General features: G+C 52.7%; 1 protein-coding gene across 4 annotated transcripts in view; it reads left to right on the top strand.

Moving 5' to 3' along the window:
- The window catches only part of BSN (bassoon presynaptic cytomatrix protein), a 96,453-nt gene that overhangs the window by 47,537 nt on the left and 21,235 nt on the right, over nt 1-27,681 (top strand). For all 4 annotated transcript variants that reach the window (XM_056338064.1, XM_056338063.1, XM_056338062.1 and 1 more), the window contains one exon: nt 1,440-2,222. In XM_056338064.1, the coding sequence (XP_056194039.1) occupies nt 1,440-2,222 (783 nt within the window). The remainder of the gene's footprint in view (nt 1-1,439; nt 2,223-27,681) is intronic.

Here is a 27,681-nt window from a genome sequence, read left to right as displayed (position 1 = left end):
CTGCATCTCTGCAGGCAGCTCCTGTCAGCTGGAAAAGGTTAAAACGTGCCTGTACTTGGAGTGTATGGGGAAATAAATACCCTGCGGCCAAGTTATGAATCAGTTGTGCAGCACCTGCGCCTCCAACCACAGGACCAAGCAGCCCCACAGAGCTGGAGACGCGGGGCTGGATGAGGGGCTGGGGCAGGTAATGTCTCTGCAGTGGGGATTAAGCTGAGCCTTAGAGGTGATCCGTAACACTGGGATGAGGAGATGGCTCCTGAAATGAAAGGCAGGAAAACCCACATCTCATGTGGTGGGTGCTGGCCAGTGGGACATAGACCCCCAGGAGAGCGCTGAGGCTGGGAGCTGTCGAGTGCTGCGCGCACAGTAGCCCGTGCCAGGCTCTGGGTCTGCTTGTCTGGGATGCTGCTCCAGTTTTTCGGAATGCTCTGGTCCTTCCTGCTACCTTGGCTGCTTGTCTCAGAGAAATTTTTTGCAGGCAGACTCGGTTGTCCTGCTGACTGTGCTATACATTAATATTTGCACAGCCGCTGAGCATCCTGTGGATTCCTCGTATGGAAAGGCTCGCAGCTTTCATACGGCCTCTTTAATTAACTTAATTCAGACGTTAGCGTGTCACAGGGAATGTCTCTCGAGGAGGGAATCTTTCATTTATTGCCACTTAGCCAGGGAGCATTATATTTTTCATTTGCATCCAAAAGTTCATCGTGATGAGAGTGAAAATTAACCATTTACTCCCCAGTCAGCACTTTGCCTGCCCAGCAGCGCAGATGCATCCTGCGAGGAGAACCTGCTCCCTGCTGCCCCTGACGGGCTGCAGTGCCGGTTTTTTGGGTGGGATTCCCGAAAAGCCATCCCTGCTGGCCCTGGGGAAGTGTCGGGCATGTCACAGCAGCTTTTCCTGCAGGAGGTACCTGGCAGCAGCAGGCAGTGTGCCGGCGCTGGGGACCGTTGCAGTTATGCATTATAGCAGCATCCCTCTGCAGAGCTGCGCTGGCCCTCCTGCCAGCCCTCTGCTCCTCTCTGAGGGACCCTGGCTGTCCTCTGTGCCCGCTCTGGTCACCAAGTGGGAGGGAAAAAAATGGGTCCGAAGGAGGTGGTGGGGCCGGGAGCCCTCAAAGGCCCCTCTCCCTGTGGGAGAGGCATGAAATATGCTGCCTGCAGGCAGAGCCTCGTGGCTAGCAGAAGCCTTGGAAGCAAACCAACGCTAATTAAAGCTCGCTTTCGCACTGGTGTGTTGTGCCGTGGGCACCTGTGATAGATGGGGTCTGTTCGCCCTGACTGCAAGATACTTTTCGTGAAGGATGTGGTACCGCAGTGTTTTTCAGGGGTTGATGGCTGGTTCCTAGAGCTACATAGCGGGGGGGTTAGGAGGATCTAAGGGTGTGCTGGGGCTGCCTGCCGCTCACTGCCTGTGTCCTCTCCTTGTCTCACAGGTGAAGGAATGGTTGTGCTTGAACTGCCAGATGCAGCGGGCGCTGGGGATGGACATGACCACCGCTCCCCGCTCCAAGAGCCAGCAGCAGCTGCACTCTCCTTCGCCGTCCCCATCCCACTCCCCAGCCAAGCACCCGCTGCCGCCAGGTGCGGATAAGTCCCCACCAGCCACCCGTGCCCTGCCGACCGAGCCACCCAAAACTCACCCCACGCCGCCGCAGAGGGAACCACATGCCCAAGGACAGCCAAAACCTCAGGAGGCAGCCAGGTCTTCCCCGCAGCATCAGCAAGCCAAGCCTTCCTCCTCCGAGCAGAGAAAGACGACAGGAGATGTGGGGGCGAAGCCTGCTGCCCCGGCCCCTGGGGCTGGAGCACAAGAGCAGCCCCAGGAGGGGCTCACAGGGAAGCTCTTTGGCTTCGGGGCGTCCCTCCTGACCCAGGCGAGCACCCTCATGTCTGTCCAGCCAGAGGCCCCCCCTCCGAGCCAGCCATCTCCTGGCAAAGTGCCTCCAAAAATTGTCTTCAGTGATGCCAGCAAAGAAGCTGGTCCCAAAGCCCCAGGGGCACAGGGCCGGGCTGCTGCCACACCGGCCGTGAAGCCAGGCAAGCCAGAGCAGGGTGTCAAGCCAAAGGAAGTGCCGAAAGCAAGGGTCTCGTGCCCCCTCTGCAAGGCGGAGATCAACGTGGGCTCCGGCGAGCCCCCCAACTACAACACCTGCACGACCTGCCGGCAGCAGGTCTGCAACATGTGTGGCTTCAACCCCACGCCTCACCTGGTGGAGGTAAGGGGGCTGGCAGGGGTGGGCGCCTTCCGATCCAACGGTCAGTGCTCTCTCCTCGCTTGAGATGGAGAAAAGATGGTGCTTTTTTTCTTCAAAGGTTTCAAAAAGCCTTTAGGAAGATGCTGAAGCCAACTCCCTCCTGGTGGAAGCCCCAGGGCTGGAGGCCATGGTCCTCCACCTCTTGACAAAGACATGGATTTCATATATGTTCAGTGATCTTGTGCTGGTTTGACATAAGGAGCAGAGCGATGGGTGGCTGCTGTTCGGGGCACCTCCAGCAGTCCCTACTGCTCCCCAAAGGTGTCCAAGGGTGAGGAAGTAGAATAGAAACAGGTCATGCAGGTGCTAGAGTCACTCATAAGCATCCTCCTCCTGGTGCTGTGGATGGACGCCTTGGCCAGGCTTGGGATGAGGCTGGTGAAGGACATTCTGCAGTACCTGCAATCCTCAGATGGTGAGGGTGCGAGGAAAATGGTACAGTGGTGGTGGGTAAGTGGCAGGACCTCAGCAAGGTGATTTTAAATCAGCTGAGGGCACACAATGGCCCATTGGAGTTTGCTGCCCTCTCCAGATGGCAAGGGCCCAGCTCCGTTGTGCCTGGGTGCAGGGCAGGGGAATGGGCTGAGCACGGGATGGGTGTGGAGATGTCCACAATGCTGTTTGCATGTGGGTTGGCTGGGTGTCTTGCAGCTTACCGAGATGGAGTGCAAGGAGAGAAGAGAGGTTGAGGTGGCCTGAGGGCCCAGTCTCACAAACTGTAGTCAAGGAGGTCTCTGAATTGTTGCGATGCCCACCCAGATCATCTTCCCAAGCACCAAAATGGCACCTCAGCCAACTCCAGCCACCAATGCCCAGAGAGGAGAGTGGCGGTCAGCTAGAGCATCCTCCTACCCCTTCAACCTTGGTAGCTAGGGAGGGGGAGATCTTCCAAACCCTTGGAGAAGGCCTCTTTTAAAGTCTAGACCCTCATCCCCTCTTCTGCAGGTGATTCAGGACCTTTGTGAGAGGAGGTCCAGGGCTTTCTTCTGGAAGTGTCACACCTCACAGCCAGTCAGACACAAAACCTGTATCATCAGCACATGGAAAAGTTAATGGGAGCTTTAAATGACCAGAAGTAGGATTGCTAATCTTGGCTCTGTTCTGTGGCGGATAATTATATTTTATGTCTCTAGCTCCTCCCTGCAGTTTCAATTACAGCCAGTAATTTTCACCTCTTCCTGAAGCTGCTGCTGTTTGCGGTCATGTTCACGGTGGGGGAGAGCCGCTCTCCCGGCGCAGCGCACAGCGTGCATGTGGAGTTGTAAACCCATCAGATGGCCACCTCCTTGTACATCATGCCATTTCCAAGAGAAATGCTCTGCTCACTGCTCCTACTACTGCTTCCTTCCTACCCTGAGGGCTCGGTGAGAAAAGGTGTCCGGGTGTTTAGTCCCCTGAGTAAGACTGAAGCCCCGTGTTGGCATGCCCTTGGGCAATAATGTGTTTTCAGGCATCAGAAACCTCACAGGCTGGAGAAATGGCTGTAACGTGCTCCCTTTGGCACTCTCTAGTAAATTCAATAGAGAATTAATTAGGGGTTGGGTTGTAATGTGGTGCTCTCTGCAGGTACCATGGAAAGGTGACCTCTCCCCAGTGCTTGTCTCCAGGGTCACTAGCTGACACCTGGGATTAAATTTCAGATTTTGAAGACTGGACTCTGTCTTGTCTTGCTCAGCTCTTGAGCAAATGCCTTTAGACACCCTTGGCAAGCTCACCCTTGCACATATGTCTGTCTCAGGGTTTCTTGCTGCTGCTCATCACCGCGATAGCCACGTGCCTTCACATAGAGTGAAGACCCACCGCGAGGTCCCACCTGGGCTTTGTGGTATCTTGGATTTTGTTTCCCTTTACACAGATTTTTTATCTGGCTTGGAATGGATGGGTTGATTTATGGGATTTTTTTTTTTTTTTGAAGAGTCGAGGAAGAAATGCAATACTTAAGCCATGAATGTTCTTAACAAAAACTTCCTGAGGAAGGGAGAACATTGCAAGATCTGTTAACGCAGTCAGGCTTTAGGTTTGCTTGATCTTCTGAGAAAATTACTCTGTGGTCTGATCCTCTTTCTGCCTGCAGCTCACATGAGCTTGTCCCAGGTCCTGAGATTCACACAAATACCAGGACTTGCTCTTTGAAGTATTAAGGCTTAATCCATTAATTGCTTTATGAATTAGGACCTTTTACTGTAAGCTGCCCTTGGAAGTTGTGTGGAAACTAATGAGGAGCTTTGAGCCTGGGTTGGGTATGTGCAGAGGAGCACGCGCTGTGGGTGAGGCGGGCAGCATCCTCTGTAGGTGCCGCTGGAGCCTGGGCAAAGTCTTCACCTCCAGCTTCAAATTGCATGAGTCACAGGGAGGGAGAGGGCATGGGCCTCAATGGACTGGTTTTTGGAGGAAGGATGGTGTTCTGCAGCAGAGCAGTTCTAGAAGAGTGCGTTTTCTGCAAAGGTGTATCATCACTGCAAGCAGTTGAGGCTTTACCACGGTGTTGCCAGTGGGCTGCATGTGGTTATAGTTTCCTAGCAAAACCATGTAGCCATCTTGGAAGGGGGAAGAAACCCTAAATAACCTTTGCATCCTCATACAGAACAAGCATTTTAGCTAACTAGGTCATCTGCACTGCTAGGGAGGCACTAATGAACTGGTGCTGAGAGAGACTGCTCTCCTCGTGTCGGTGCAGGCTGTCGCAGCTCGATGGGAAGCATCATGCCAAGTGAAACTGGTACTTGTTGAGGGGCTGGATGGCCCCAGTAGTATGACGGAAGGGAAGGGCACACTGGCAGCACCACTTCCCTGAGGACCCCGGCTCCTTGATGGCATCACACATAATGTGAGGGTGACGAGCACCCTAACACCCGCTAACCCAAGTGCTTTAGCATACGCCGACTCCCAAATTCATTGTGGCTGTTGAGGAATAGTCCCTGGAAGTGGTTGAGGTGGATCTTGGAGGGAACATGTGGCCAGAGCAGGTTTTTGAGAAGGGGACAGGGAGGTATGGAGGAGCTGCATGCTTAGAGAGACCCCGTGAGATGCATTACCTACTGATGGAGGTGAGACAGTCTTAGGCTGTGGCACACCACTGGAAGGAGACATCCTGCTGCATGTCTCTGTGTGTTTCTGTCGTGTGGATGGGTGATCAGCAAGACACAACAGGTCCCAGTTAGCTGGACACACAGTCAACATCAGGAGGTGCAACTGGTCAGACCTCTGGGCTGCTCTCAGCAGAGCAGGTGTGGGAGGTGTTGCTGTCTGACAATCGCCATTATGAAATGGGGAAAAGAAAAGAAACTTCTGATTTCCCTGAAAAGATGCATTATTATTTACCCATGGTATTTTCATCCTCATCCCACTCCTGATCTAAAGATGGAGTCGGAGGCTCCGGGTCCCTGTCGTCCCCTCCCACCCTCTGCAGCCGCCTGGGGAGGTATCCAAGTAGCTGCCTCCTCCCCGGTGCTTCATTCAGCCAAGTGCACTCAAACCTAGCGAAAGAGAAGAAAATACTAAATAAAGAGCTTTTTTTCTGTGGACTCACCAGCTGAGTTGCATAGGTGCTGAGCCACCAAAAGAAAAGGGTGACTTGCACTTCCATCATTGCCTTTGTGCTGCCATGGGCCAAGTGCTCGTGTAGTCTGGTCCAGGTGAAGGTTCTCCAAGAGCATCTCACCTGTGAGCAGCTGGGCAGTGCCTCCAAGCCCAGAGCTCCCACAAGATCCACCAGCGAGGCTGTCTTTCCTTTGGCCCTCGGTACTGGTGGGCATGGTCAGAAGATGATGGTGAGGACTGGGAGTCTGGGGCACTTGCAGAGTTCAGGTACAAGCATGGCATTTTGGCCCCGCATCCCAGGAGAGGTGTGTGGGCTGTAGTGGCCCATGGCTATGGAAGCTGTGGGTGACCAGCAAAGAGAGGAAGCCCAGAAGAGTGTTTGACCTCCACTGCTTTTGCTTGATTGTCGTGATATGTTACCCAGCTTTAAGTAAGCTATGTGAATTACCAGAAGTCCAGGTGCCTGGACCTTCCTCCCACCTCATCACACCTCCTCCAGTAGCTGGCTCCTAGGAACAGCACCATGAGCTGTTCCCAAGTAAGAGCTGGTGATTTGGGGCTCTCCCAGAGTCCCTGCGGCCTCAGCCTGGTGGCATGCAGGTAGGAAAGAGGTTTCTGTTGCAGGAAGACCGAGTGCTGGGCCATTTCATTGGGGATACAAGAAATCATGCCTGCTTATGGCAGTCTGCTAAGGGAGCAAGTGATCTGGCAAGAGCTGGCTTGCAGCATGATTGCCTTGTGCTTGCATGATGCTCTCCTGGTAACCCTCATTGACCCCAATTGACTCCAGGGGTTTTGTATTAAGGAACAAATGAACTATGCATGTTGTGTTACTAAATAAGCATGGCAGGATGCCCCTTTGCCTAATTAACCAGCCTGAAACAGGAGTGGTGACAAGTTATGTTGTAGAACACTGCTGTTCCCTGGGTGCTAGGCTGTGACCTCCAACGGGTACCTTACTGTCAGGAGGGTCCTCTTACTGATCTGTACCTACCACACCGCATCCATATCCTAGAATTGTGGGTTTTTTCTTGTTTTCCCCATGCACTGTAAAAAGCATCTTTTTTTTAATAACAGTTCTGGTGTCATGGGCGTGCTGCTGCATCTCCATATCTGGTCTTACCAGTCAATGCTGTTAGGTTCCTTATTATATGCATATGTAATATATTATATGCATATCACATGCGGTATCCTGGATGTGATACCACAAGTCAAACAGGATGCAGGAGCAGCATTTACTTGAGTCCTTTGTGGGATGTTCCCCTTCTGCTGCTTGCCTTGTACCTGCAGCCAGGTACAAACAAGCCCATGCAGATGGATTTCTTGCAAAGAGCTTGTGAATCACCGCATGGCGTGCTTTCTGGAAAGCCCTGCGCCTCTCTTTCCATCACACTCCAAGACCTCCCACTGGGCAAAATTGGGCCCTGAGCAGCACAGCCCCCCAGGACACGATGCTGTGCCACTCGGGTTCGAGATGCTGACACCAAGGATGGGGCTGAGCCTGCCCTACTTGCAGAAGGAACCCGTGGCAGCTCCTGTGCTTGGCTGCAGGGAGGAATGCCTGTGAAAAAGGGAGTTTAATTAGATGGAAAAAACCTCCGTGAGATCAGCCTTTGTGCAGAACAGGGTGCTGCCAGCAGCTGGAGGATGGGTTAGAGAAGGGGGGCTGAGGAAAGGTTTGGTGCCCAAATTATTTTGGTGTCAGCACATGGATTTCATAGAAGAGGAAGAAAGTGAGTGGGGAGGAGCATCGGGCTCCTGCCTCACTGCGGGTGGGGGCCGGCAGCCTTGAGCCGGTGTTCGACCCCCGGGTGTGCTGTGCCTCCCTGCCCCCTTCCCAAAGGTCCGTGTCTCACTGGGAATGTAATTAGCTGGTAGCTCCTGGTCAAAGAGGATTAGCCGGGTTAAGAGAGTGCCTCCAGCTCAGTGCTGTCCCAGGGTGGCAATCCCAGCCCCAGTCTGGCGTCTGGGGCCATGCACGGCTCCTGGGCACCCCCGCCACCTTCTTCCAGGGGAAAAGCAGGGTATGGGTGCCTTGCCAAAAACCTGCCTCCAGAGCTCAGGCAGTGCCTGGGGGGAGGATCCAGCAGCTCGCCGCCCGCAGAGCCCCCTGCCCTTCCTCCGTGTCATGCTCTTCATATGACCCCCCTCCCAAGGAGCCACCTGCCTGCGTGTGGCGATGGGGCGGGTGGGTGACAAGTGGGGACAGGCACCTGAAGTTTGCAGACATCATTTGTCCATAGGAGTCTGGGTCCTGGTATTTCTGCTGGGCTCAGAGGGCTGAAGGGCACCGATGGGCATGCTCTGTGGCCCTGACGTAGCAGGGAACAGCTGTTGCCAGTCACCCCTTTGAGGCTGTTTCCCCTGAGATCGAGCATCCTGCGGTGACAGCTTGGCGGGGTCCCCAGGGCTCGGCCGGGCCCCCTCTCTGGGGACAGGAGGAGCAAGGTGCCGTCTGAAGGGTGGGCAGGGGGTTAGGCCCCTGAGTTCCCTGCAGGCCCCAGAGATGTGGGCCACAGAGTGCAGCAATTGCTGGGTTTCTCCTGGATTTTTGTGTAGAAATCATGATTTTTAAAAAAGTCCCCCAGCCCCAGGGGTATAAATATTCAGGTCAGTCACATAAACTTAAGTCAAACAGAGACCACTGCGTATGACAGCATGAGATGAAGTCGGTTTCACCGGCGTGAGCCCTCAAATCCCGTTACGGATTGGTAATTAACAGCTTGCTGTGACTCAGGAGTTTTCTGTGCCGCTTAACCCGCTGTAATTAAGCCAGCTCTGGCTGCTGGGCTGGGCAATGCCGGGCTCCCCGCCGGCTCCTTCTGCAAACCTGGGGCTGAGGTGGGGCCAGGGGTCAGTGGTGATGTGTAACCCAGCGGACTACTTTGAATTAGGAGTGAAGTCCCCTTAGGTGGGTAACGCACAGCACCCGCAGGTGTCCCACGCGTGTGATCCCTGTTTCTGTGGCTGTTGCAGCCCCCCCGGACCCCACTGATGGATGTTGTATGGAACGCACGGGATGGGACCTCCCTGTCTGCTGCAGGCTCTTGTCTTCTGGTGGTGTCTTTGGAGGTTCTAGGGCTACTCCAAATGGTGGGCTTTGCCTTGCTGAGCCTGCTCTCAGCTTCTGGCCACTTAGAAAATTATCTTAAGAATTGCTGTTCCTTTCTTTAATCAGAAAAAAACCCCAGAGCTCTAGATTGCTTTCCTCCTTTAGACGCAGTTATGTTATGAACGGACAAATGTTAGCCGTACGTGAACCCTGCTGATTAATGCTTTGCCGAAAGCCACTGCCCGCGCCTGCAGATTGTTTTCAATGGTTCATAAAACCAAGCTATATATTCAGAGGGGTGACAGTGGCTGAGCGAGCAAAGGGATTTCTGCCTTCCTCGCTTCTAAATGAAGATGTATTTGAAGTGAATGATGCTTCCCTGATGGCAGGCTGGTTTTCCAAAGCATATTTGCTGTGCCCTAGGGCCTGGGGCTGCTGCCTGTTGTATCGCTGCGCTCCTGGGCTAGCAAGCTGCCTGGGCCACCAGTGCCCAGGTGTCCTCCTGAGCTGTCTTGCCAGGAAGGCCAACAGGTATGTCAAGAGGAAAAGCCTGAGTGCTCACCACGGAGCAGGCAGTGCAAAAAGTCAGGCTTAAAACAGGGAGCCCTTTGGCTTTTGGGGCATCAGTATTGGTGCTGTGGGCCCACCAGTGGTGCTGGAGGTCAGGTGGGTGCCAGGGCAGATGTGATACCTGTCTCCACCATAAGTGCTCTTCTTAACAGCCTGTCAGAGTGGAGGCAGCTGCCATGCTGGCTCTTGGAGCTGCCGCCTCGCTGCAGGGTGGGTGGCTGCCCACACCGCTGCCCCTGCGTGCCAGCCGCTGCCCGGGCATGGCAGCCCGCTCCCAACCACCAGGCAGGGTGAAGAAGACCCACAGGCCAGTATTCTCCTAGAGGGTGCTGCAGGCAAACCTGCAAGAGCTGGTGCCTTGCAGTGGATTGTAGCAGCACTGCTCGCTGCCATTGGTGGCAAAGCACCAGCCATTGCTCCTGCAGCAGGCAGCGGTGTGGGTGGGTGGGCAAGGTGGTGCCTGCAAGCCCTGGGGGAGAGGGGGGGCTGCTCTGGCCCTGCTGAGCTGGGCCAGCGACAGCAGCCAGCGGAAGGGAGGCTCTGCTGGTTCCTGCCGCGGTTCAGGCTGGGAAGGCAGAGGGTGAGTGGTATTGCTCCGTTAGGCAGCAGCGTGGATTTAGTTCAGCCTTACTTGACAGTGAAACTTCATCTGTGAGTATCGATCATGGTGTTTCCTAGAAAGTGCCAAGAAATAGTTTAAGGAAACCCATTTTGCCCATATAACATGGATAGGTCCTCATGCCAGCTCTGGTCCCCTGCTAAGCTTTGATTGCTCTTCCCAGCAGACAATATTTTTGGGTAGGTGTTGCATATCTGCTTCTAAGGGGTGATGGTATTCTGCTCAGGAAACTTTCATGGCACAGACTTATCCTTCAGAAGCTCACTCAAGTCATCCTTGAGTAGATGGAGGGGACTGTGACCTTGCAGCAGGGACACAGACAGACGTACAGGGCTATCACTGCGAGAGGATTTGATATTCTCATGAGTCGGGTGCCATGAATATTAAAATTCATCAACCTGGGAAGGGCCTGAGTAACTTTCCATCTCCCGGCTGAGGTTTCACAGTTTCAGAAAGACTGAAAGAAGATCAATAACTGCCCTAAGGCGCCTTGTTAGGGACTTTCTTGACCTTGAGAAGCTTTGAAAAGAGTTACTGTTGTACGTATGAAAGGTTGAAGACAGAAAAAATAGGTGAAGTAGAAGCGCGGAGAGGAAGCAGGATGAGCTTAAAGCTTCCATAGCGTTTTATGGATGTCGGAAAGGTTTTTGTAAATGAGTGCTGGAGAGCAAAAAACCCCAGTTCATTCACAGAACTCAGGTGTACCTGGTTCTAGCACAGGATTTTCTAACTCCAGTCTTCAAGTCAGACCCGGCAGCTGTGCTGGTGGGGCAGCCCTGGAGCCTCGTGCCTCGAGGAGCCCCCTGCCTGGCTGCTGCTGTGGGCAGTGTCACTGACGTCCACTGCAGGACCAACCTCGTAGCTCAACAGACGAGCCCCACTCGCAGGGAGCTGATGCCCATCTCAGCAGACACCTTGTTCTGGCACACAGATGGCATGGAGGCAAAGCAAGATGTTCCCGTGGCATCCTCCTAAAGGTGTGCCAGATGCAGCAAAGAGCGGCAGATGGTGGAGGAAAGCAGGGGAGGAAGAGTGTGATGCTACAGGGGAGGCATGGGGGCTCTCAGTGGGATGGGGACAGCCTGGACCCTCATTCTTGCTCCTGCTGCATCTTGTGTTGAATGATCAGTGGCTAAAGAAGCTCAGGAGCTGTTGCCAGCGCAGGGGTGGCACCCAACATCAGTAGGTTATTGCCATCTCTGCCCTGGGTAAGGCGGTGGTGGGATTAGAGGGGTTTGGGCTGGTGATGCTTGGTGGCCCCCAAACACACCACATAGGATTACAGACCACGTCTGCTTTAGGGGCAGTGTCACCTCGATCACATCTGTGATGCTCAGCTTGACAGGATGATTTCTTGGGGGCCAGTGGGATGTGGTAGCACTGACCCTTGAACCCCTGCTGCTTGGTGGGGTGTGTGGGCTCCTGTGTCATGAGACCTCTCCCCTGCCCACAGGAGGGGTTGCTGGTGGAGATGGAGAACATCTGCCTGGGGTGGACACTGCTCTTAGGAAGACAAGAAGTCTGTGAAGGGGGTCAGATTGGAGGGGACCTTTGGAGCAGTGTGCTCTGAGCAGCCCTGTGGGGGTGCACGGTCCCCAGGCAGGTACCAGCAGCAGATGGCAAGGCTGGTGAGACCACATAAATCAGTCTTGGTCTGAAGTGCAGTGGGCAGGAGAAATGGCTCTTTTTATTGGAGGTAGTGAGGGGATTTGGCTGTTCAGCTCCTATTTCCACCCCCTGGAAGCAGGCACAGATTATCGTGATGTGCTTGCAGGCCATTATACAACCTGGAGCTTGCTTTCTCTTTTTTTTTTCTTTTTTCTTTTTTTTTATAACATGCCGTGTTAGTACTTTATTTGGAAACATGTTGGGACACTAAATCGAGCATTTAATTAGCTTTGTAACACTGGATTTCTGAGTGGGTTGAGGAGGAGGCAGCTTAGGGCTGGGCTGCAGTGGAGATGCTCAGTTTTCCAGCTGTGATGGGAGCATCTCGGGCTGACTTTGCTGGTGTTGATCCACCTTCCAAAGCACCATCGTTTCTCCTAGTGAGCCCAGTGGTGTTTTGCAGTTGTATCCTACAGTCTTTGGCATCTGTAAAGTTCCATGGAACAAAATTAGAGTAGGGAGAGGTGCTGCTGATGGTGAAGTTTGTGGGTGTGCTGGGGAAGCAGCCAGCGGTGAGGCTGATGATGGGATTACCAGCTGCATGTGCATGTGTTGGGGGTGGTCATTGCCAGCTCAGGTCAGGCTTTTTTGTCTGTTCCCTCCTTTCCATGTCAAAACTGTTGCTGGTGAAGCCCAAGGGCAGGGCAAGCCCGTGTGGGCAGCACAGCATCCTGGTGCTGGAGTCACATTGATACCCTGCTGCTGAAGCAAGCCCAAGCCTCCATCAGCCACGTGCATGTTAGTGAAGGCTGCATCCTTCTCCAAGGGCCAACAGGACCTAAAAGGCAGTTTTATGACATCTACAACTCAACCACCGCAGGGTTTCACCCTGGTTTAATAATGTTTCCCGTACCACGTAGTTCACCATTCAGACCTTGCCATGTGCTGGGATGCCCTATTTTCCTGACTACGTGTGTGAGCCATGTGAGGTGAGGACTGTGAGATCCCATCTCCTGAGAAGTACATTGAGTGCTGGAGAAAACGCCGCTGGGCAAGGGGAGAAAATCTATGCAAAGAAACAGCGTTATTAGTGTGGCTGCAAGTGAGCGCTGGGGCGTCAGTCAGCCGGGTGTTTGTTTCCATTCTCTGTTAAATGGCCGCGGGGCTTTGCTGAAGGGACGCAGCCTGATCCCATTGGAGCGCTGGCACTGCCAGGAGGTGCCAGGTGGAGAGCTGAGCCCTCACCATCATCCCTCTCCTTGCGTCTCCCTGCATCGCAGCCTAACCTCTGGCCTCCCATGAAACGGGACCTTTCTCCTTGGTTGAAATTGAAATACAGCCTTGTATAATTAATATTGTCAGGGGAATTGGGGTTCTGCGCTGCGGTGCCCGGGACTGGAGAGAGCTGTGGTGCAATGTGCCCAGCAGTGATCCTCTCGCTGGGCGGTGCAGGCGGCAGCAAGGAGCATGCAGCGTGAGCCAGGGCACTTCAGCCTTTTATTTATAAAAATAAAACCTCACAGCCTGTTAAAAGAAAATAAGCCAAATGGAGCGGGGGGGGGGTGTGTGTGCACCAAGTGGCTGGCTGGTTCCTTGGCCTCCTGGCAGGCTTACTGGGCTTCTGCACTGGGGAAGCTGGGTGGTACCAGCCTGCAGCAAAAGTAAATGCAAAGGTGAGACAGAAAATGAAAGAAGTCTCTTTGAAGCACACCAAGGCTCTGAGCCCATGCAGGTCTCTGATCGGAGTTTTTGAGCCACATTTCATTCTTAAATTATCCGGGCTGATTTTCAGTCTTGGTGGTAGACCTGTTAGCATGGCCCGTGGTCACCTCACAGCCACCTTTTGAATGATTTTTCAGACACAGGGATCAGGAACTGACTGGAAATGCATGATAAAATGCCTTTTCGGTTGACGTTTGCCACTTAGCTTGAGAGGGAAATGTTTCAGAGGGACAGTTTGGTTTCTGGAGGTGTGAGATCCTTGCAGAAGCAGGGTGCCCAGGTGCTGGCTGGCAAAAGCCCAGACATGAGAAACTGTTTTATTTTTATTATTTATTTATACTTATTTTCTGCTCTCCCAAAGAAGATCCTTGGGATGGCTTCTGGGGACCCCCATCCTGGTGTGTGGAGGAGTTGGGTACCAAACCTTTACAGGCACTTTGACCCCTCCAGGGGCTTCATCTGCCTTTTCATCTGCTTAAAGGCCTTTGCACACCTACTGTCGTTGTGTCCAGGTTCCTTGATCTTGTGGATCCTGGCTTCCTCCGCACGTGTTTCATTCACAGAGCAGAAGAGGGAAAGACACGTCCCTGCATTCTGCGCTTTTTTTCTTTTCTCAGATTTCAGCGAACCTGTTCGGTGCAGAACATCATCTCTGCCCCTACCATGTAAACTGAAACAGCTTCATTTTCCTACGTATCTCTTTTTTTTCTTTTTTTTCCACCTATAAAATGTGCCTAGCAGCAGCTGCTCTGTTGGGCAGCCTGAAAGCCATGCTGCAGCATCCTCAGTGCTGATACGGGATTTCATATAAAGCCCGATACTTCCAGAGTCTCATCTTTCACGTAAGGTTGTAAACCAGCTCCTCTCCAATAATCAGAAGTGTAGGAGGGATTAGCTAGGAGGTGCAGTTATTAACATAAGTGATTGTAATTACAAGCCCAGGCATTAACATAGATGCTCGTGCTTGATCCTGCAATAATTACGCTCTTTTCCGTCTTTGATTTTTATCCCGTTTCTGCTCCAGTGAGTGGGTGGAAAGGCTTGTCCAGTGCTTGAGCTGCTGCGCATTGAAGTGCTTGGTGACTTGCAGGCCAGTGCCTGTGTTTGGGGCCAGAGGCGTCTGCATCTCCCCTCTTGCCTCTGGCTTTGCTACCTGTTATTTCTGGCACTGCGAGGTCTGACCCCCAAAATGGTGGTGACAGCTCTACTGCAGTGTTTGGGCAAGGGGGTTTCATGTGGCCCCACTGTCCGTCCTGCAGCGCACGGCCATGCCTGAGCTCAGGGAGCCCTGCCAGGAGCAGGGCTCAGCATCGAGCCGCATCGCTGGTGCCTGCAGCGGCCTCCTGGGCACGGCTGCTCCGGGGCAATGGGCACATCCCACCTCCCCCAAGGCTAAAGTGTGGCTCTGCAGGGACAGGCGGCCACCTCTCCTGCCCCTGCTCTGGCCTCAGCCATAACTAAATGAGGTTAACCTGGGTGTGTTGGAGCAGGATCTGATCGCGTAGGCAATACTTAGAAGCCCTGCAGGACAAAACACTCCATCAAATGTGTGATCATTCCCTGAGAAAAAGGGGAGGTTTTAGGTAAGGTCCCTTGAGAAGCTCACAAAGCAGAGGAGGGGGCCGGGGGCCGGGCTGGGGAGGGGCTCTGGTGTCTCTGGAGGCTCACCTGCTTTCTGAGGATATCGATTGCTCCAATACAAACTGTATTTCTCTCGAAAAAGTTTTCCTATTGTGCAAACGCCAGCACTAAATAGCAGAAAATAACCACCCTGGGGACAGCTTCTGCCATCCTGTTTGGCTCTTTTCAGGCTTGCTAGCTATATAATGTGCTAGCTATATAATGTGTTAGCTATATAATGTGCTAGCTATATTATGTGCTAGCATAGGTACATTTGGGTGACATCCTCCTTCGGTGTTTGGTGCATCGCACACTGTTGGTGAAACAGCAGATTTCAAGGTTTTATTGCATCCAAATTTATCTGTAGTTATTTAGTAATCTGCTGGAATAATTTTTCTGGAGTTCCGTGATTTCACCCCAACATCCTTTTCTCTCTAATTCAGCTAGATCTGGCTGTAGCTGGGAAACACCTCCATTTCCCAGCATGGGCGTGGTGGGGAATACCAGCACCTTTCCCTGTCCTGTGCCCCCTGCGCATCTGCTCGGGGCTGGTCACCTCCAGCATTGGGGTGATGCCTGCAAGTGGCATCGGCGTGGCTGCTCTGCCACCCAAGTAATTTTAATTTTAAATCCCCCAAATTTTAAAGGTGATCTCGGCCAGGCATAAAAAACTGGATAAGAAATGGGACACAAAATGAAAGTTTAAAGAGGGAGTGTAGCCGTGGCTTTGCCATACCCTCAGGAGATGGCTTCACTCCTGTGAACAGGAGCTGATGTACCCGCACTCTCAGGAAAGGATGTCCAAAATTATTTATCATTTTTTACTTTGCCAAGAGTTTCTAAATATGTGGCTTGAAATGTCACCTGGAGAGGTGAGATCTTCTAGAAAGTATGCAAAATGAGCAATTATAAGTAAGCAACCCATTAAAGGCAATGCTATCACCTTCTCTCTGTATCAAAAAGTCCTCTTTTTGGGTAGGTAAAAGGTTATTTGCAAACTGAGTGGTGGTTGTTTTGTATTCCTGGTGTGATCCAAAGTCACCTGCTCTTTCTGGTGCAGTCACAGCCAAACACAGGTGCTCTTCCCACCTGCCTGCAGTGGGGAGCTGAAATTCCTGGCCAGGGCGATGCCGGGGAGCCAAGAACTAAACATGCCCCTGCCCGTGCTTTGGGCACCCAGGGGAGTAACAGCTTGCAAAGCTCAGCCTAAGGAGCCTCCTGCACTGGCAGAAGGGAATATGAAACTTATTGTGGAAAATTGTCTTAACTACTTTGTGTGGCAGAAATGTGTGGCTGGGGGGGGGGGGCGGGCAGGCAGAGGTGTAGCCCAGCACTTCACTCACCACCCAGAAGAAAAGCTTTTCCCTTCTGAGGCTGTTCCTAGAGCTGATATTAAAAGCTGTTTAGGAGCTCCTGGAAACCATTCCCTGACAAAGCAAATCATTTCAGCTAATTAAGAACCCGATGCAAAATCCCCAGGTAATACTTTGCAACTTAAACAACTTTCCAGGGCATTTGGAAGAGAAACGCGTTTAAAGGCGCAGCTGCCGGAGCTGTATTTTCTGTGTTGGAGGGCGAGGCGGAGGCAGGGATCCGGGAGGACGCAGCGGTGGTTGTTGTGGGTTCCCCTGCCCAGCCCTGCGGTGTTTTAAACTGCCTGGCACGATGAAGCTGGGCGAAGGGGACAGCGGGAAGGCTTGGCCATCGTGGCTTTCACCAGGTCCCATGTGGGCAGCATCTGCCTTGCGAAGCCTTTGGCAGCACCCCCGCGAGCACCCTGGCAGCCGTGCTGGTGGGGTACGGTCTGTGGGGTGCACAGGGGCTGTGCTGCCGCCCCAGCGCTGGGCACAGGGCTGTGATGGGACGCGGCACAGGGCAGGTGGGGTTTAAACCGTCTTCTCCGACATACCCTGGAGTCCCCACTCGGGGACCTGCTGCTAGACGGGCCCCTGTGTGCTGTGGTTGTGGTCCTCAGCTCTGCAGGGGCTCAGGAGGAGGAACCAGGGTTCTCTCTCCCCAGAGCTTCCCCTGTGTTTCAGGCAGGGAAGACCCTGGGCAGCAGCCCTGGGAGACGTTCAGGCTCAGCCATGCAGAACCGCATGGCGGCATCAGGGAAGGGAGCAATCCTGGTTCCCCCAGCCCCGTGGGCAGGAGGCGGTGGAGCTGGGGCACCTTCTCACTGGGGCTGAAAGACTCTGTGAGGGCTCTGCCTCCCTTTGCTGAGGATTATTTTAGGTCTGTTTCTGCCTCAGTGAGCCGATGCCAGCTGTCCCTGCCAAGCGATATTTGGGAACCGGGGCAGGCTTCTCCCCCTCTTTGCTCTCCATGTAGGTCCCCCACCAGCAAACCATTGAGCTCCCTCAAAGCTCATCCTGGCTATGACCATCAAAATGCACCAAACCCCCTCAGCAGAGCACGGGGCTTTATTTCAAAAGCCTTTGCTTCTGCTTTGCCTCCTCAGCTTCCCACTTCCATCTGCTCTACCTGCTAAAATAAGGCAGCGTGCTGCAGATGAGGGGCGCCGTGTGGGGAGCCCCACACTGCCCTGCCCGGGCTGACCCAGTGCCAGCTCAGCACCCAGGGACCCTCCACTGGGCATCTTCTGCTGTGGGCTGGGGGAAGCTGCTGCCGCTGCGGGTAGGGGTTGTCCCCTCCGGTTTCAGGTTTGTCTCACCATGCGGATGGGGAGAAGGGTACCCAAGGGTACCTTTGCAAAGGTCTGGGCTTCTCATCCTGAAGGTGCTCGTCTCACACCCGGGGCAGATGATGACTTGCTGAGACCAGCTGCCCAAATTTTAAACAGTTAAGTGAAATTAACCCTCTGTTAAGAGACCTTAAGTCTGTGGAGGACAGCCCGAGTCATTCATGCCTCTCTTTGCCCCTTGGTGTCCTCTCCCATGCTCTCCTTGTGGAGGAGTCACTGTAGGAGCACAGACATAGGACCACCTTCACCGCCCTCTTCCTTGGCATGATGAAGTCTTGCAGGTAGATTTTCTGGGACCCTTTGCACCCAACAAAGCGAATGTCCGGGGCAAGGTGGGACAGGAGCCGCTCGGTGCCCCACAGCAGAAGTGGCCACGGCAGAGCAAGGTCCTGCATCAACTTTAACGTTCCTCATGGCACAAACCCAAGATGAGAGGTGAGGCTGGGAAGTGGAGAGAAGATGTTTTGCACAGTTAGCCTCAAGACCTCATTGCCCTGGGTTCCTTGAAGCAAACAGTACAACAAAACACTGGAACCCGAAGGAAGGATCTGGGGGAAATGGAGACACCTTTGTCAGTGGCGTGAGGGATTTTTTGATTTAGAAATCTGCTTTGCGAACTTCAGATGGTATCTCTGAATGCTTTGTGTTTTCCTGTGCCATGACTAGAAGCTTTTGGCTATTGTTTGTGCTGTGACTGGGAGATAACTAGCAGGCAGTCTCTGATCTCCGACACGTGGTTTTATTTATTTTGGGGGGATAGGATATTTTAAATTGTTTGGAGCACAAAGAGCACCTGGCTCCCAAGCCTGTTGAAGCAGGAAAGCATTGGTTTCAGTGGGGTTTGCTTGACTTGGAGAACAAATATTCCAAAAAATCCACCCCTAGTTTAGACAAGAAATGAAGTATTGGTTGGGAATAACCCCTGAAAGTGTGAATGTGGGTGTAAGGATAGGACCTGCGCTGTGGGTTTGCCTGTGGCTCTGCAGGTCTGGGCTCCGTCCTAGCCAGGGCTGCATCCAGACTCTGGAACTGGACCACCTGGGATGAGCGCGTGGCCGAGTGCCAGCCCGGCACTCCTTGGCGTTCGCAGGCTGGGGCAAGGGGGCTGCAGCGGCAGATCCCACTAGTTGCCAGGATCGAGCATCCAAACTGCACCTAAAGGGCTCGCTGTCTGCAAAGGAGCTGTGAAATTCCCAGCTTTACATAATTTCCTGATTTACTTGGAGCCTTTAAGTATGACCAACAGTCATCTGTTTGCTGAGAGCAAATAGGACATCGGGGAAAGAGCAAACTAGAGCTAGGCAGCAGTATTTTTAACAGATCTGGGTTTTTCTTTAGGCTGGAAATCAGATGAGTGTTGCCAGCCTTCAGAGGAGCAGGTTTCTGCAGTGCCCTGAACTACTCTTAAAGTAGAGCTTCTTAAATTACTTAAAGGGTTTATATGAGGTGGTTCCTCCTGTGGCTTCAGGGAGCTGACAGGTCCCACACGCATCTGTCTGTCTTTGCAAAAAGGGCAGCTGGGGAAGGAAATGCCTTCACAGATGCATTTTAAACTGCGTAGACGTTCATGTGATTTTTTTAAAAAAAATATGAAAGCAACCATTTTATGTGGACTTCACCATTTCATTTTGTTTTGGCTTCTTAGCTTCATTCTTGCTGCCTTTTTACTCTTGAGACGGAAAATCTCGGCTCTTCCACCCCAGCGCCTGTAGCCAATTCCTACCTCCTGGCCGCAGAGAGACCTGGCACCACTGGTGGGAACATCCATCCAGGTCAGGGTCACCATCAAATCACCACGTGGCAGCTGAGGGGCTATCAGCTATTTTTAAAATAAGTTTACATCAAAATAAGGGGGTTTTGAAAATCAGCTGAAGTTTTAAAATAAGTCTTGAAGATGATGGAAATTATATTGGCCCCACCAAGGCGCGGACCCACTCTGTAGGCAGCTCGTGGGTTCCCCAGGTGTGCTCTTACGGCTCAGATTCTGGGCGTTTTGGTGGGGTCAGGAGTCATGCAAGATGAGCAGAGCTGGTGGGGACGGGGAGATGCTTTCCTGACAAGGAGGGCTGGGAGCTGGACCCCAGTGGGTGGAAAGTGCTGGCCGTGCTGCTCCAGCTGTGCCGTGGGCAGCAAGGGAGGGGATGGCAGAGGGCGTGCAAGGCACGAGCGTGGGAAGATGCTGCTGTGTATAATTTGAGCGTTGAAATGGCTCATCTGTCTCTGTTGTAGTAACCCATGTTTCTAGAACATTTCCCAGCCTTTTACTGTAATAGTTTATTGACCTGCACAGAAGCATGAAAGTTTATGAGAGTTAATTTTTCAAGCTTATCATTTGATTTATTCCATAAAGGTAGTTCATTTAATTAAAATATTTCTGCTGCTGAAATCAGGACTCACAATTTGGAAGCCTGGAGCGGGGTATATGGGTTTTTTTGAAGCAGCAGTCATTTAATGGGGTCAAACAGCATTGCCCAGAGAAACCGGAGCGTCCAGTTCTCTCGGGATACACATATTTCGGGGCAGAAATCCTGGAGGGAGTCATAGCAATAGAAACAGAACAGGATGGAGAAAGAGAGGAAGGCAAAGAGCTGAAATCAGGGGGGTCACAGGTGACCCCCGAGATGTCTGCCTGTGTCTGCGCAGCGCTGGCTGCTCTCCACCCAAAGGTGAAGCCCTGGCCTCTGGTGCCTTATTTTCCAAGCACTAAACAGCCAGGAGAGCCTGGAGGTGACCTGCTGCTCTCTGGCAGGGCCTGGGAGAGCTGAGGATGACTATTAGCAGATGTCGCCTCCAGTGGTGCATCTACCAAACATGCAAGGACCATGGGAAGGTGGATTTGGCAGGTCTCAGCGGCAGAGCCCTGAGTACCCTCAGCCACCTCCACATGGGGTTTTTGGTCCCTGCCGATGTAGGGTTGTCTCCTGGGAAAATATTATAATTGTTTTTTAAGTTTTGAAAACATTATATGACTGTGCAGGTACCACAGGACATCAGTTTGTGATGTCCTCAGCTTCCAAGCCATGTGACCGATGGCTCCCAACATGGTTTGAAAATGATCCATCGTGAGCGTGAAATAGATTCAAACCCCACGTGCTGCTGCTAGACTGGTTTGGGGGTGAGGGGACTGAGGACTGAACAGCTTGTAATGGGAAGGAAGCTGATGCTTCTGAAGATGCAGACTTTCTTCTGGTTTGGAAGTGAGTGGCTGCTGCCTGATAGACACTTGGGGCTCTTTGCAATTTAAAAAAGTGCAATCAGACAGCTTGAATCTGCTTTTATCAGATGCAGAAAATTACTAGTTGGATGGCTGGATATTTTAGTCAACACTAGTGCCTACGAAAAACCAAGGTTTTGACTAAATAAGACTTCTCTGATAAACTTAGCTTTTCTTGGATTTTCTTCCATTCTGTTGGAAAAACGGATAGAATATTATATTTGTTTTCTGCAGAGTCTGGCCAGGTTTCTCTTTGCAAGCATTATCTTCTACACACTTGAAATCTTGCGCATACAGGCTCGAATGGTACCTGGAGGGATACACTTACCATATAAAACTTATGTGTGAGATGGCAGCATGGCCACAACACCTTGCACCTACACTATGCCAGTGCACCAAAGGGAGTTAGAGCCCCTGGTGACCAGGTGCGGGCTCTGCTGGACCCGATGTACATCTCCCGGGCATTATTGCAGGATTATTATCATGCAGCCGGTGTTCGGAGATCCTCCTGCTGCTGTTAACCTTGGCTGAGAAATACATCCCGATAATGGGGACTGCTAAAGATAAGGCTGGCTGGCAGGCTGATAAATCTTGTTAAGCAGTACTACATCACGGAGTAAATTACAATGCATGGCTGGATCGATTCAAACAAAAATGAACAATGTATTACTTCTTTATCGGTAGGGGGAAAATAGCCTCTTGCCTCTGTGCTGGTGGGTTTTATGCTGGATGCGGAGCTGTGCGGTGATGTTAGTGGCAGGGCTGGTGGAGCAGCTGCAGCTTCTCAGCGGGTGCATCCCTGGCAGTGCTGGAGCAGGAACCCGGCAGGGTCCTCCGTGGCGGGGGGGGGGGTGGTACACAGGGAGCAACTGGTCTGTGTGTGGGCGAGAGGGGACGGCAAGCCAGGACACAGTGGAGGACAAGAGCCGCGTCCCTCTCTTCTATGTGGTTAAATGATGGTCATCGCAGTCTGGTCTGTAACAACTGATCCAGACAGCTTTATAAACGTCATGTTGGAGCAAAATAGGAAAATCGGAGCTTGTCTTCCTTGGGACAGCCATAGCTAATCTTTGAAAACCAGACCAAACCCTCTGCTGCTTTAATACCGTTGGCTGGATTTTATTGCGAACAGAAAATCTTCTTAATTCTTCATCCATTTGGATCCAGTCTCTTGGAACTGAGCTGGTAGTTAATTTAGCTCTTTCTTTGAGATAAAACAGGGAGAAATAGTAAGGCTCAGTGAAAAGGAAAACGAAAAGTGCTTTCAGCGTCTGAGGCTTGCTTTCCTCTTCCTCCTATTTTTCTTACTCTTTGTGATTTTCCTTTTCTATTAAATGTGCAGCACTGCGCTCATGCGTTTCCTCCCACAATGGCACCTTCAGGTCCCCAGCCTGGATGTCTTGTTTTTCCCACTTCTTTGGAAAAATGCTCCATCCTGAGTCTGTCCCAGGCAGGGGCAGCTTTGCCTCCACCGGCTCGCTGCAGAAGGGGGCATCGGGCAATGCATTGTCAAGGTAGCAGAAGATGCATGGTGGCAGCCAATGGCCGGGAAAAAAAGGGAGCACGTCCAGATTGGAAATAACAGTGGAAATAAATATCAGAGCTGCTGCCCAGCGGTGGCAACCATGTGAAATCAAGGGTGTATTTTATCTGAACCGAAGTGTTGAGGGATCACCTGGTGCAGAAGGAAGTGGGTGAACTTGTTGGGCTGGAGTGAGGATGGGCATTTCTCGTGGTAATTTCTGGCCCCAAAACTAATCTTCTTTTCTCCAGATAGTAATGCAGAGGATGTCCCATGTCCCAGCTGAGGGTGGTTGGCCTCCGTGTCTCACCGCCTGGCTGTCTCGAGGCAAACCTGCTTGCATGCATCTCCACCACTATTGCCATGCTGGGAGCTGGCGTCTCTGCTTCCCATTCCTGATGGCAACTGGCTTATTGCTGGATGTCTGTGTTATTGCAGAGGCCTGGCAGTGGCACTGATGCTCAGCAGGACATTCCCAGGGCGATGGATGCTCATGCACAGCCCTAGGAATTGGTCCCGTAGCTTCTAGACAAGACAAAAGCATCAAAGTGCTCTCCTCAATATCCTACTGATTTTTTAAATTTTTTTAAAAAATCTAATGAACTGGAAGGAAATATGTTGAGTGGGGAGGATGTCTATATATATTCTGAAAAAGCGCTGGTTTCCAAATTTTGGACAGCTGTGTACCCTTTTTTAGCAGCCCCTTCACACAGCCCACACAGCACCCAGGCTCTCACAATCGGGCTCGTTTGGAAATATGCTTCCTTGATTGCAAAATAGTTTAAATCCTTTGACTTAGAAACATTCTTGCCGTTCAAAAAGATATTTTTTTTAAGCACCAAAAATACAGAAGGTGCTTCCTGCTGCAGCAGCTGCCTTAATTTTGGAGGTGGTTGAAGATGGGCAGGGGGCAGGGGTGGGTTGGGGGAGCCTGGCTCATGGCTACGGCTGCATAAGGATGCGGGTGTTGAGATGCTCCGAAGCTGGGCTCTGCTGGGAGCTGCTGGCCATGGGTGCTTCAGGTGGATGCCAGAGCAGGGAGGGGGAGTTATTCTGGGGTCCTAGCCGAACAATCCAAACAGGTTTTCCAGCTGGCCCCTTGACATTCAGTCAGTCAAGGTGAGCTTGTTTCCCAGCTCCATGGAAAAAACATCGAAATAACCACATCAAAAATTAGTCTAAGCTTGACACTGACACCGCAATTCCTAATAACATGGAAGAGTGGGTGGCGTTTTCCCCTAGCCTCTATCAAGCCTGCTTTGGGAAGGACCCTGGCTGGGAGCCCTGGGACAGCTCAGCAGCGAGCAGAGCAGCGTGTGCCCATGTCCATGGGTCAGCGCCCCAAAAAGCCCGTTGGTTTTCTGCAGATCACCACTTCTGCAGCAGGAGGGGCTGCCTGCAGTGGCAGTGCCCAGACCCAGGGCTACAGTCGCTGAGGTTTGTAGCTGGGTGAGAAGCCACAGGTAGTCCAGGCTGGTTGTGCTGGTAGAAGCCACATTGGCAGTTCTCCTACGGCCACGGAGGCTTGCGCCGCTGTCCTGCCGCTGCGGCACCATTCACCAGCCCAGCCATCGGCTGCTGCAGTGGCATAAGCTGGACTTGGCAGAGGCACAGCTATTCCTCGAAGGCGAGCGGAGGGGAGTGTTGCTATTACGCATCAGTCAAAGACTTTCAGCTGGAATAATCCTCCGCTGGCTATGGAGTGTATCGAACCGCAGGGTGGGAGTCTGGGAGCGCCTCAGGGGCTGTCTCTCAGGCCCTCAGCCTCCGCCATGGCGGGCTGGTGCATCCCTGGAGCATCCCTGCTGCGGGCAGGAGCAGGGAAGGAAAACACTCCCCAGCATGAGGCATGTGCAGGGGCAAGGAGAAGGGAGAGCCGAGGGAGGAGGATGCTCCTCGGTGCCACAGGAGCAGGACTGTTGTGGCCACTTCAGCACCTGGTTGCCCAGCTCCTGTCTCCGCTCTGCCTTCCCTCCCTGTGGCACCAGTGAAGGGGATGGGTGGCAGGACAGGCACCGCTGCTCCTGCTCCAGGCCCCTGCTGGGCAGGGTGGGTGAGGGGGGGAGCACTGGTGCGAGACACCGCATCTCCCCTGCGGCTGCTGTAGCCGGGGCTGGGAGCTGCCGCTGCCCACGTCCTTCCCTTCCCTCCTGCGGCAGCTGATGGCAGCCCCAGCACTCAGCCGTCATGTGCAGCTTCTCCCATGTTCTCTCTCTCTTTTTTCCAACTGGGAGAGGTCCCAGCACAGAGGAGGAAGAGGGATGGAGTGGAGCAGATGGGAGGCAGAAAACGAGCCCTGCGATGCAGAGCTCATCCCAGCGAGTTCATTACCCTGCACTGCTTTTAATCACATTATTGCAGTGTGAAGGCCACTGATACATCACACACATCTGTAAGAGAGCTGGGGAGGGACTGTTGGCTCCATCAGCCTGACAGAGGCCGGGGGAACAGATAAGAATAGGCTGATGCTGGAAAACACATCACTGGGTTGCTTGGTCAAATGCTATATTTAGCACGGGATTGAAATAACTGTGGTGGTTTTCAGCTGGGCTAATCTGTGAACCCTGCACTAATACTTGCCCAGCTGATGGTAATGAAGTCAATTAGTGTGGAGCAGTTGGCAGCCAAGGAAACTCGGCTAAGGGAGGTGTGTGTGGTCCCTTGCTGCCTTTCCCTGCGGATGGTCCTAGGAGCCCGCGGCTTTACGCTGAGCAAGTAGATCTTCGCTGCTCTGCCTCCAACAGCCTCCTGCTGGGCAGCGGGAAGGATGCACAAGTGACTCCCTGGGGAGCCTGCCAGCCCCCCTCGCTCCCCCAGCCAGGCAGGCATCGGTGCGTGGCCAGCTGGGCTCCAGAAACATGACCTGCTCCGCTGAACAGCATTTGAGAGTTGTATTTAGTGCTTCTTTTTTATTTACTGATTTTATATATATCTATATCTATATACACACACATACACACATGCATAAACTTTAGAAGCAATACGTGTATGCTGGCATTAAAGCAGTTAGCAAGCACAGGTTCAGGCAGCTCTGCATCTAGCTTGAGTGGGATTTTGAGGGTGTTTTCAAGGGGAAAAAAGGCACCATCAGGGCAACAGCACACCCTGTGCTTTCTGCCCTGTCCTGGAGGTGGCTGTTCCACAGCGGTGTGTGAACGTGCATCTGTGCAGTGCTGGCCATGCACAGCCAGCTCTGCCTGTCCCCCTGGCTCCCCAGGACTGCCCCTGCCTGCCCACTGCTTCTGGTCCCCCTTGGTCTCGGTCCCCTCCTGGTGCTGGGGCCACCCGAATCCTCCCCAGTGTCTTCCCACCGCAGGTGCAGCTCTGACAGCATCTCCTGCATTTGCTCCATCTCGCCTCTTGATCTCTGGTGCTTCCGCCCTCACAGCGCATTCCTCGTTTCAAATCCCATCACTGCCTCAGCCTCCTAGGAGAGATAAGGGCTGGGGCAGAGCTAAAACCAGGCCTGTGGTTTATTTGCTGATGGCACAGGAGGTTAAAAATGCCCTTTGTGAGCATACTGTGGTCGGGACTGTGATGTGCATCCTCCCCTCCATAGGTGAGCATCCCAGGGAGGCGCCAGTTGGCTTGGGTTGGCATGCTCCCCCTCACCTCCTAAAACTGCAGCAGCTCGGCCAAAGGGGTTTGGCAGAGGTCTGTGGTGCCTCCAGCCATGGTGGGGGGTGATTTGGAGGGGCTCGGGAGAGTTCAGAATGGGCTGAAACCAAGGGGAGCAAGCATCAGCCAGCACTTGGGCAGCAGCATCCAAAAGGAATGAGCACCAGGGTTTGCCTGGGGAGGCTGCTGGCAGAGAGCATCTTTGCCAGAGGAAGGAAAGGGCACAGGGGTGCTTAAAGGGTGGAGAGCCTGCCAGCCAGACCCCAGGCACTGCCTGAGGTGGGTCTGAAACAGCCCTGGCATCCAATGATCAAGCATGACTCAGTCCCTTTCCCTTAAAACTGTGCTAAAAACTATCCACAGTATGGACAGAGCTGAGGTGTTCTTAGCACAAGGATGCTGAGCGCTTGGGAGGTGGGATCATACAGTGAGATGCCCCCACTTCTGCTGCAGGAGGGTGCGTAGAAGGTGTCTGTATGTCAAGAGCCCTCCTAAACGGGAGGTTTCCTGCAAGCAGGGCTGAGAGAAGTGCTTGAGAAATGATTTTATGAGGTTCTTGTTGTTAATTTGGATCTTGATTCAGATACCAGAAGTGTTTTCCATATTTTCCATGCACCCATCTGTCACAGTGATGAGCCCTGCACAGTACTTGTCAGCAAATAAATGAAATATTCTGGTGAGACTCACCGCATTTAATGCTGGGAGATGAGATCTGGCTTGCGAGACACTTATACCTCATGCTGCTTATCTTATTTTGTACAGATTTTTGTTCTGGTATTTTAATAGATATCGTTTTGATTGTGTAAAATAATACTGTAGAACATAAATAACCAGACAGAGTCCTAGGGATGGTATGGTGGGGAGCATTTTGCACTGGGATGAAGACCATGGCTATGCATCTCCCGGCAGCCGGAGAGGTTACATTGAGGGTCTCAGGGGTGACGGGGACAGTGGAACTGGCAGGCAGAAGCTAACTGGGGAAGCTGGGAAGCTTCCAGGGAAATCTGGGAAGCCTCTGGCTCCGCCGGCTCCCACTGAGGCTCTCAGACCTCTGAGCTGCTGAATAGGGGGTTCATGTGCAACCGTGATGCTGAAGCTTGCTGGCTCCATCATTAAAAAAAAACCAAACCAAACAAAAAAAGCAGCAACGCTGGGGAATTCAGCATTTAATTAACTTGCCAAGTGGTAACATTGACCAAAATTACACAGGAAGACTTCTATTTTAGTTAATTACAATTTTGTTGTTGCCCATTAGTAAATTAAAACAATTGCAGGGTAAAACCTGGTGCATGTTGGCAAGCACGGCTGTGGCCACCTGCCAGTGAATGCCAGAGCTTGGAGGGGAGTCGAGCACCCCACACACACACATAGACCCCTGATGTGCGGCGACCCCGCACCCCGGCTGTGTGTTGCCCTGGGGTGCTGCAGCGGCATCCCCGGGGGCTCCCGTGGGAGCAGGGCTGCTGCCAGTCCTCCCCAGCCCCCGGGCAGCCATTGGCATTTCAATCGGGGCCCCTCCAGCAGAGCTGTGGGAATTGTGGCTGCAGCCTGCGTTTCCCAGTGCCGCTTGTGGGGTACGCAATTAAAACCCAGGACCGTTGTTGCCTCTGGGATGTGATGCCTTGAAGGAA

Source organism: Falco biarmicus, chromosome 4 (genome assembly GCF_023638135.1).
Source record: "Falco biarmicus isolate bFalBia1 chromosome 4, bFalBia1.pri, whole genome shotgun sequence".
Taxonomy (NCBI): domain Eukaryota; kingdom Metazoa; phylum Chordata; class Aves; order Falconiformes; family Falconidae; genus Falco; species Falco biarmicus.
The sequence above is the reverse complement of the archived record's forward strand: the minus strand, read 5'-3'. Positions and strand labels throughout refer to the sequence as shown.